Below are 11,017 nucleotides of genomic sequence, written 5' to 3' on the forward strand. Positions count from 1 at the left end.
CCCCGGCCAGATCTGGCGCCCTCCCTTCTTCCCCGGCCGCGGGGCGGCGGCGGCGGCGGCGGGTCGTGGCGGCCGGTGAGGGTGGGTCGTGGCGGCGGCAGATCTGGCGCCCTCCTTTCTTCCCCGGCTGCGAGGCGGCGGCGGCGGCTGCGGTGGGTCGAGGCGGCGGCGCCCTCCCCTTCTTCCCCGAGTAATCTACTTCCCCGGCCGCGGGGCGAGGGCAGGGGCGTGTCAAGGTGGCAGCGGGTCGTGGCGGCCGGCGGGGGTGGGTCGTGGCGCGGCGGCTGATCTGGCGCCCTCCTTTCTTCCCCGGCTGCGGGGTGGCGGCGGCGGGTCAAGGCGGCGGCGGTGCGTGGCGGCCGGCCGGTGGTGGTGGCTGGCCGGAGGGTTTTTTTTTTAATTTTTCGCAAAAAAATGTTGCCGAGTGTTTTCTGGCCACTCGGCAAAGACTTTGCTGAGTGCGCGACACAAAACACTAGGCAAATCCGTGTTTGCCGACTCAAAATTTGCCGTGTGCCGTTTGTCGAGTGTTACACTCGGCAAACGGTTCGCTGAGTGTTTTTAGCCCTTCGCCGAGTGCCCCTGGCACTCGGCAATTTTTCTGTTTCCCGTAGTGCCGCTACTGATCCAGCTGAAGTTTTCTTTTCCCTTATAACTACTAGCTAGATACCGCTCGTCACCGGTTGCTTCGTCATTTGTCCGAAGTCCGAACTGCAAAAAGGCAAAATGTTGATACTCTTTAGGCAAAATGTTGATACTCTTGAGTCCAACTCATTAGGATTATATCATGCTAAGCAGTGATGTATGGAGTGCATCGTAAGCAGGGGCTTCGATTCTTAGACTTTACTGAGTCAAGAACTCGAACCTGATGGCCAGGTTCCACCATAAGGAACCTTACCAACTGCGCTCAGTTCGTGAATAACCTTACGACGAATATTAAGGTTTAGCTAGCTTAAGCCTCTTCCATGCTTGGGAATGGCTACATGTCTTCCGATTGTTTTGTTCTTTTTATTTTTTTTAAATCACACAGTACAGACGTAGGCACTCACAACACGGACACATAGTCGCTCCCATGAACACACGCAGGCAACTATGAGCACCTCCAAATACTAAGGTGGCAAATAGTCAATTATGTTTTCATTTCTGTATCGGCCAATTTTTTGCCGAATGAAACAATGCCACGTAGGAGAGTCCAGGTGAAGAAAAATTGATTCACATGATAAGCAATTTCAGTCGATTTTAGATTTTTAGATGACAGACCCATACATAAAAAAATGACTGAAAACAAGAGCTGGATTAATCGAAAACTAGATAACACAGAAGAATCGAAAGACTAACACGAAATCCATGGCAGATTGAATCGTCGACTGAGTCTAGAAAGGTTGCCACAAATATGAAATACCCTACCAAATCCGTTGCCCATAATAATAATTTAAATTGAAACATTTTTTAATAAACTTACGATGATTATTAAAGGTTTAGCTAGCTCAAGCCTCTTTAACGTTTTGTTGATGGATAATGTTCTCAGTTTACTCCCTCAAAAAAAAATGTTCTCAGTTTACTGCATGGGCTATTCCCGTCCGTGGCCCAACATGCCAGGAGGCAGGTTCAAGATACGTTGGGCCGTCGCCACTGAGATGAGATCTCTCTCTCAAAGCTAAACCCAACGTTTCCAACGAACCAGCCCTACCCGAAAAACAATGCGGCCAGACGCAGGCAAAGGTCCCACGAACAGTGTCCGTCAGTCTCATCACCGTCAGATAAGGTTTGTGATCTGCCCGATCTGCAAGTCGCACGTCCGCCGTCCGCGCACAGGCACAGGCGCACAGCCACCTCTGCCGCCGGCCTGATGCGCACGTCTCGCGGCCGCCTTACATAAGCTAATTAGGGGATGTTTGATACTAATTAGGAGGATTATGTAATTACAAAATTAATTGCAGAATTCCTAGGCTAAATCGCGAGACAAATCTATTAAGCCTAATTAATCCATCATTAGTGAATGGTTACTGTAGCACCATATTGTCAAATCATGAATTAATTAAGCTTAATAGATTCGTCTCGTGATTTAGCCTAGAAGTTGTGTAATTAATGTTTTAATTAATCTAGATTTAATACTCCTAATTAGTGACAAACATTCGATGTGACGGGAATTTAACCCCTCCGCCCAACCACCCCTTACGAGCACGGGCGGCATCCGAGGAGCTCCAGCGCCGGAGGCCGGAGCCCCGGAGCCCCGCCCCCGTACCCACGAGGATCCCCGACGCGTCACCCGTCATCAGACAAGAAGACCCCGTGTGACGGGGTGAGCCCCCACGCCCTCGCGGCAGCGGGCAGGCGCGCAGAGCCCTCACGTGGCCATGCCTCTGGCCCTCTGCTGCTTTTCCGCTCCGGGCCAGGCGTCAGAGGCCACCCGGCCAATCCTTGCGGCCGCAGCCCCAAAGCCGGTGCTGCTCGTGCCCGACTGCCTGGTGGTAAAAAAGGTGAGGTGAAGGTGAAAAAAAGTGAAGCTGCTGCCGGGTGCCTGCAGCCGGCGTTGCCGTTTGGACACAAATTTAGGAGTGTCACATCAAATATTCGGATAGAAGTTCGGATACATATTAGAAGGATTAAATATGAGCTAATCATAAAACTAATTGCAGAACTCCTATACTAATTCGCGAGACGAATTTATTGAGCCTAATTAATCCATGATTAGCACATGTTTACTATAGCTGCACATTGTCAAATCATGGACTAATTAGGTTTAATAGATTCATCTCGCAAATTAGACTCCATCTGTGCAATGAGTTTTGTAAATAGTCTATATTTAATACTTCTAATTAGTATTTAAACATCTGATGTGACGGGTACTGAACTCCAGGAGGGGAGCCAAACAGGGCCTCAAACGCCTGATTATGCTATTCCTAGCCAAGGATCCCAGGCCGTTTCGGGTTGGGACCTCAGGAAGCTTTCAGCCGGCGATTGCCGGATAAGCAGACCATGGTCTGATCTTTGGGCCTGTTCGCTTCAGCTTATAAGCCGGCTGAAAAGCTGAAACGGCTGATTTGTTGTGAGAGAAAAATACTGTTTGATGGCTGATAAGCCAGCTGAATAAGCTGAAGCGAACAGGCCGTTTGTTTGATGTTTGCAGCCAGCAATCAGCTTCGACCTTTGTACGGCGGCCGTGGATGCGTTGCTCCCAACAATCGAAGGATGAGGCTCTAGAACATAGGTGTAGTGATGGCACGTAGTACTGTGCTACCGAATTGAAAGCACTTCTTTTTCGGGGGGTGAATCTTGAAAGCACGTCACTTTGGAAGACAAAAAAATAGAGACCAGGCCCATGCCCCTCGGTCCTGCTATGCACTGTACTGGTACTGTTACTGCTAGCTCGAGGGAGAGGCGTGCGAGCTGGATGCCTACTAGTACTACAGGCTACTTGCGGTGGCCGCCTGCCCTGCGAAAACGCACTCGGATCTTCCTAGGCGAAAGTTCAGATCGAATGCTCGAACGATCTCTGGGGTCGGTCGGCAACTCGATCCCATCAGGCAGGACCTGTGGACTGTTGGACACGGCCCAGTTTTACGGCTGCGCATAACACGACCAAGCAAGAGTTAGCCTGTTCGCTTCAGCTTATAAGCCGACTGAAAAACTGAAACGGCTGATTTGTTGTGAGAGAAAAACACTGTTTGGTGGCTGATAAGCCAGCTGAATAAGCTGAAGCGAACAGGCCGAGTGAGTCCAGTGGTCATGTGGTCGTGCGCACAGCAGTGGAATACACTCGCCGTGCGTACCGTGGACGACGACACCAAGGGTCTGTTCGCTTCAGCTTATAAGCTGACTGAAAAGCTGAAACAGTTGATTTATTGTGAGAGAAAAATTCTGTTTGATGATATAGTAATTGGAAGAGCTGGATGCCGCGTCCATAAGTGTCCAGTGATGGGAAGTCTTCCTGCCTGTGTAAGCATAAAGTTTTTTTTTCTGATTGTTACACCGAGTACGCGAAACATTTTAAAAAGAAAAGGAATGTTATTACCAAGTTACAACTGCGTGCTCTGCCAAATAGCACATGAAGAAATAACAAAGCACCTCTTCTTGCATTGTACCTTTGATCAAGACTACTGAGATATAATCAACGTCACTTCTAACCTGCAGGGTGATTGCTTCGGCATCATTACAACCTTCAACCAGCTGCTTCGGGTGCTCTTCTATATGGAAATTATAATCAGCATTCGGACATCCCGAAATGATCAAATCTTCACGGGAGAGCAGCCTCGATGCAAATAAACATTCAAGAAGGAATTCAGACCACTTTTGCACCGAACCAAGAAGAAATTCTTCCCCAGTATTAAATCATAAATAGATCTTGTTTAGATAGCTTATTGAATTTTATTTATTTTGTCTCCTTTGTTTCCTAAGTCCCTCTTGCGGCGCCTTTGTAATCTTTAATTTTTTAAATATATATAACCGGTAGAGGTTCCTCCTGTGCTTCTCAAAAAAATAATTACTCCTGGACATTCTTTAACGTTGGTTTTAGCTGGAGGACACTCAAACACGTATTCGCTGGTGGACGCTCTTCCACCGTGAAAATTTGCTAACGGGCACGGGTGCTAATAAAGTATCATTTTTTATGTCAGGGGTGAGTGAAACACGGTGAATGGACTAAAATGCCCCTTACTTGAGTTGGGAACCATGTGTCAGATACTCAGATTACAGGGAGATTTCTTCCTCCGTCTTGCGCGGCCATGGTCTCTGGAGTCTGGAGAAGCCAGCGGCGCGGAGCATCAGCACATTCGTTGGCAGCAGGAAGTCGGCATCTGTCGATGGGGTCAGAGCATCAGCTGCGGCGCAGCGCGCGTCGCCGCGCTGGTGGTTCCGGATCCCGTCATAATTGGGCACGGAGCATCTTCTCCGGCGGTGATCTCCACCTCAAGCAGCTCACACCGACGGTCACCGCGGCTGGGAGCGGCCAGGAGGTGCCCCGTCGCCGCGACGGTGGCAGAGGAGGATTCTTTCTCCGCTTCCGCCTTCTCTTCCTTCGATGCCGGCACAACGGAGAAGGACCATGACGGAGTGCTCGGCCGCTCGGGGGTCAGACCGAGGCGGTTGATGCCGGCCTGCGCGCGGAGGCCGCAGATCTTCGCAATTTGCGCTGCAGATCCAGCGCGCGAACAGGGGAGGGGCGTGCCTGCCACCGCGGGGGAGGGGGGGAGCACCTGAGAGAGAGCTAGTCTATCTATCTATTATCTTACTTCTGTCCTAGAGGATTTAAAAATTCCCACATTAATAAAAAAAAATATATACTATTAGATTTTATGATAATCTAACAGTTTAAATTAACTAAAAATTTCATGTCAAATATGATTAAAGAAGAAACCATTAGAGGGAATAATTGGATCTATAATTGTTTAAACCCAAATCTAGATCTATCGAAATATATGGAAGAATAAAGATAATCATTCATGTATAATACCGCTACAGCTAACAAAAAATAGAAAGAGGGAACAATTAAGCTAAACCTAACCGGGCACTACACGTACCAGCTAGGAAATAAAAACCATATAGTATATGGCACCAACAAACATCGACCATCAAATCAAAGAAAAAACAAAACAAGAGCTATACCCTCCCAAATCAAAGAAAAAACAAAACAAGAGCTATACCCTCCCAGCGCAGTTTAAAAAATTAGAAAAAGTTGAATAAATAACAAATTTCGGAATTATGGAAAATTGGAGTCCATATATATTAGATACAACACATAAAATAACTAAATTAAGAACTAAAAATAAAAAAATAGTTTGATTCCCATGTGAGTTGGAACCCAAAATTCCAAAACAAGGAATCCATATGAAATAAAATTAGCTAAAACACATGATAAAAATTAGTTTTTATATGTTTGTATAATAATGGTGCATATGTGATATAGTCCATAAAGAATAAGAATCAAGAAAAAGATAAACATCAATATCAAAGAAGAAGAAAAAACACAATGTTACATTGTCACGTCATGTTGGTGCAAAACTAAGTTAGAAAAAAAAGAACTCATAGCATCTACAACTATTTTGCTACAATCGACATAGTCAAAAGGAGCACCATTAGTTGTAAGAAGAGGGCTCTTGCAGCGGTACACCTCAATGAAGGTCAATAATATAACATATGGAACACTTCGAGTATAGGACACACTTTTTTCCTCCCATGTAGAGATGAAGGTGGAAGGTGAACATTGGTAGTTTAGCACAGCGTGCAGAGCGTCAGGAAAATGTGACCGCCAACGCCGAGTCGAAGACTCGGACCATAGTGGGCAGGTTCCACCACAAGAAATCAGTAGCTTAGCTCGCGAGGCTATGGCATCTAATGGAGGTCTCAACTAGCGACACAGTAGGCAATAGCCTAATCCACGAGATCGACCTCATGGTATGTCACCAATAATGTGATTGGCGGCCCGAGCAACACAATGGCCTTCCAGCCGGATCGCCAACGTCTAAGGTAGGTTTGAGAGAATAATAGGAACCATACATTGAAATCAATTTATAGAAAAGGATAGAAGACATGATGAATACTTTTTTTTTGGGTGAAGCATGCTCTCCATGTATCATAAAGATCATATTTCACCTTGCGTATGCACATGAATTCCCACGTTCTTCACACTTCAAACAAACCTCACGTGACGATAGAGCCTATGCCACCATTATGGGATGGCATGGAAAGAGTAAGATGAGTGTGTACCTTATTGAGTGCTTGTCAACTTCAAGTTTGCGGGCCTACGCTATAACCAAGGATCAAAGTTTCGCAAATGACTGAAATCACTGTTCATCCTAAATATCGCTCAACTCACAGAAAGATCTACCTTTTCAACTTAAATTTCGTCCAAAATTTCACGAGTTTCGGTCATTTCGATGTGGACTGAAAAATTGCCGAATTTTTTTTAAAACCCTATCTATAACATGTTATGTTGTACCATATATCAAAATCATATTATCTTAGAAGATTAAGTGCACTCCCTTGGTAATATGAATTTTAGTTATGTGCAACATGTCGAATTTTGTGAAGTACAATGTTTATTGGCTCTTTTAAAGAATTGTTTTTCTTGAGATGATTGATTACCTTTTATATGTTTGATTTTATTCTCCGAAATATCGCTCAACTCACAGAAAGATCTACCTTTTCAACTCAAATTTTGTTTGAAATTTCACGAGTTTAGTCATTTCGATGTGGACTGAAAAATTGCCGAAAAAAATTAAAACTCTGGCTATGACATGTTATGTTGTACCATATATCAAAATCATATTATCTTAGAAGATTAAGTGCACTCCCTTGGTAATATGAATTTTAGTTATATGCAACATGTCGAATTTTGTGAAGTACAATGTTTATTGACTCTTTTAAAGAATTGTTTTTTCTTGAGATGATTGATTACCTTTTATATATTTGATTTTCTTCTCTTTACTTATCGTTGTCTCTATTCTATACAAAAAGCAAGGTAGATAAGTATGTAAACATATTTTACTTAAATTTCAAATATATTTAAATCTCCAACCAAATTGAATTATGATTAGAAACATAGTGAAGAGAGTTCATTCGGGAGAGATAATTCATGGGAGAGGAAACTATTTGGTGGAAGTCTGGAAGGCCTCTTTGACCCATGCTTTGTCGGCTCATTACATGCAAATGCTTACTCTAAACTATTTGGTGGAAGTCTATTCTTTTTCCGGTATTTAGATCGATGAACGCCAGAGCCCAGAGGGAACATAACACATATATATTGGCCTCTAAAGTGGCCGGCTGTAGGGGCATTTTGTCCGTTCACTCGTTTTCTCTGTCCTTTCGAATAGGAAATCATTATTCTAATAATCATGGTGTCCAAGAGCAAATAGTCACAATTGAGTGATGTCCACCAGCAGAGGTGAGTTTGAGTAATGTCCTCTGGCAAAGACTAACATTGAAGAGTGCCCTCTAGCACATTTACCCTCGTCCAGTGATCCATCCCCATCCCCGCCTCCCGTGCATCCCTCGCGCGGGGGTCCGCGCGCCTGCGGCTTTCTGATGAGCGATGATGACACGTCTGAACACACTGTCTCGTACCCGCTCTGCTTCCGCAACGTGCGCACACCCAATCCCGATCCCCACACACTACTTCGGCTCCACTGGCCAACCCAACCCAACCCCAAAGCGGCCAGGCGAGAACCGAACCAACCAAGGCGCCCTGCGCCCCTGCCGAACCCCGCTCGCTGTCTCGCTCCCGTGCCCCGGCCAACTCCAAGCTATGATTGCCCGCCCGTGCCGAGCCTCGGCGCGCACGGGGTCGGGGGGTCCCCGCCGACCCCGAGGTCAGACGCCGCTAACCTTAGCGCGGCCGGCCGCAGCGCAGGCCGCAGGGGGCAGTGGCCTGCTGCGGCTAGCGCAGACGCTCCCGGTCGCGCCCCCACCTGCCTGCTCGCGCCCAAGGCATTTTCGCGTCGCGCGCCCAGCAACCCGAGCCGGTTTATAAGCAGCCGCCGGCCGCCACTCGCTGACTCGCCACACTTCGTCCCAGCCTATCTTCCTCTTCCTATCGCTGTCGCGCACGCCCACACCGAGTCCCCTGGCTGGGCTGGGCGGACCCGCGCTACACGGCCAAGCCATAGTAGCTAGCTAGTAGCCTCGTAGGATTAGTTTGGTTTGGCCGTTGGACGATAAGTTGGCGCCAGGCGGCCGCGATGGGGGAGGAGGCGCCGCGGCCCAGGTCGCCGCCGAGGTACCCGGACCTGTGCGGCCGCCGCCGCCTGCAGCTCGAGGTGCAGATCCTCAACCGGGAGGTCGGCTTCCTCGAGGTACGTTCATGCTGCCTGCCTGCCTGCCTGCGAGTTCATCGTTTTCGGGTCTCGGGGCAGTGGGAGTTCGTCGCGACTCGCGAGGCCCGAGGCGCGCGCGACAGAATCCCCTGGCTGCTCGGACGTCCATGCCGCACGGGCTGTGCTTTGTCGATGTCATGTCACCCGTGGCGCAAGGGCATGGCGCATGTTCGCCTAGGTGTTCTTTGCAAGAATCTTTCTCTTTTGTGATGGAAGGAGTGTTCCCAAGAGAAGGGGAACAAGTGAAGAACACCATGAGCCGAATGCTTAAATCCTATTTGTTGCCTCGTTCCTTTTGTTCCAGAGCATAACTAGGCATGATGCTTGCTCGTCATGCATTTGGCTAGCACGGTCAGTCGCATTCTCCCTAGTTTCCAGTGCCTGTTCTGTTTGTAGGGCTGTCACTCTGCATCTTGCAAGAAGCTAGCTCGGGGTACCTGCCGCTGTTAACGCTAAAAAAAGGCTCTCAGATCTTTGCAGCGCCTTGCTCCACGAGCCATCAGCCATGGCGTTTGCATCGGCACGGGCATGGCAATCAATGGCCACACGCTCTGCTGCTGCCTGCAGTCCTGCAGCGCATTGCTTGCGCTCTTTTACTGCCCGCTTCCGTTCATGGCACATGGACGGAGCAGAGCTGCACGAACCATGTCTCCTCCCTCTCCTCTCTCTCTCTCGGCCTGCGTCGTGCGGCCTGACTGACTGACGGGGACTACTCGCCTTTTGCAGCAAGAGATACAGGGGCTCGAGCGGATTCAGCCGGTCTCGCGGTGCTGCAAAGAGTAAGAACACCGCTCTCTCCCTCTCCCTCTGTATACTCTTCCTTTCCGCTTTCCTCGTCTCGAGCTGGAATCTTTATCACTATTCACTACCTGCTCTTGCTATGGTTGTTCGTTGTTTGCCTCCGATCGGCGAGTAGCCAGAGTAGTCTCCAACTTGTTCATACTATTTCCATGCTCCATGCCATTGTTTTTTTTAACAAAAAGACAACAGTTAGTTCCATTTTATTTTAGAATTGTTGCTCTTGATATGTACTTCTTGATTTTGTTTAAGAAATAAGTAGTTACAGAGTTATAGGAGTAGTGGTGACTGGTGAAGTCCCATTATCTACCTCTTTAGGTGTTTGTTAAGAGAAGAAAATTGATTAAAGAAAAGGAAAAAAATCTTCACCTTGTGGCTAGATATTCCTTGACCCCACACATTCCCCCTCGAAAGGAAACAGCCTCACATGAACCGCGACATGTACACTGTGGTATTCTTGAACGTTTGCTTGCTCCGTAATAATTGTATTTTGTCCCGGTGGTCCAGTGCTCTCCACATTTGGACTGTTCAAACATAGCTCGGATTCCATTTATATTCCTATCTGAGGCTGGAGGACAAATGCTGCTAGTAGCATACTGTATCAAGAATTAACAGTGTTATCTCTCTGTGCATCCTGAATTACCAATGTTCCACTCGCCAAGTTGCTAATGTTTTCGAGTGATTCCTGACAGTGTCAACGAGTATGTCAGCGCGAAGGCCGATCCCATGATACCAGTGTATGAATTCTTAACTTGATTCTCGCATGTCAGCCGGGTCTTGCGTTGGTGCTGCTTATCAGTGTCTTTTTTGCTGGCTCTGCTACTTGCAGAAGCAAAAGGAAACATGGATCTTGCAGCTTCTTTCGATGGATCAGGTACCTCGTTCTTCCATTGAAAACTATTTTGGACTGATGGATAGGAAATGTTCAAGCTTTCAACTGCAAATTTCAAATCATGTAACACTACTATAAATGACACTGATTTGAAGATATGATAAACCATTGATCAGTTAAGCAGTCCATCAATTGAGGTAGCAACGAAAAACCATTACACGGTAGAGGTCTAGATTGCCGGCTATGTGTTCTACTCAACACATGTAAATCATCATTACTTTCAATACAATAGTATTTTATCATGAAAGAATCTTCCTTTACAAGGTTCTGGCTTAATCTACAGCAGCACTGTTGCCGTAGAACTGAATTTTCACCTCTTTTTATTATGTTTGAAAAGGCTGGATTATTATTCTCGAAATCTGTTTTGTTAGAATTTGGTAGCACTGGAGTAGCGCTGGCGTGTTTGATACCCGCTAAACTTTAGCACATGTCACGGATGTTTGATACTAATTAGGAGTATTAAATATAGTCTAATTACCAAATTAATTGCACAGTATGGAGTCTAATTCGCGAGACA

At 46.9% G+C, this 11,017-nt stretch overlaps 1 protein-coding gene across 1 annotated transcript in view; it reads left to right on the plus strand.

Moving 5' to 3' along the window:
• The first annotated feature begins 8,423 nt into the window (after positions 1-8,423).
• Positions 8,424-11,017, plus strand: part of LOC101776265 (keratin-associated protein 5-2) — a 3,858-nt gene continuing 1,264 nt past the window's right edge. The window contains exons 1-4 of the mRNA XM_004973557.3: positions 8,424-8,789; positions 9,537-9,589; positions 10,301-10,345; positions 10,438-10,482. Of these exons, the coding sequence (XP_004973614.1) occupies positions 8,676-8,789; positions 9,537-9,589; positions 10,301-10,345; positions 10,438-10,482 (257 nt within the window). The 5' untranslated portion in view covers positions 8,424-8,675. The remainder of the gene's footprint in view (positions 8,790-9,536; positions 9,590-10,300; positions 10,346-10,437; positions 10,483-11,017) is intronic.

Source organism: Setaria italica, chromosome VI (genome assembly GCF_000263155.2).
Source record: "Setaria italica strain Yugu1 chromosome VI, Setaria_italica_v2.0, whole genome shotgun sequence".
NCBI lineage: Eukaryota > Viridiplantae > Streptophyta > Magnoliopsida > Poales > Poaceae > Setaria > Setaria italica.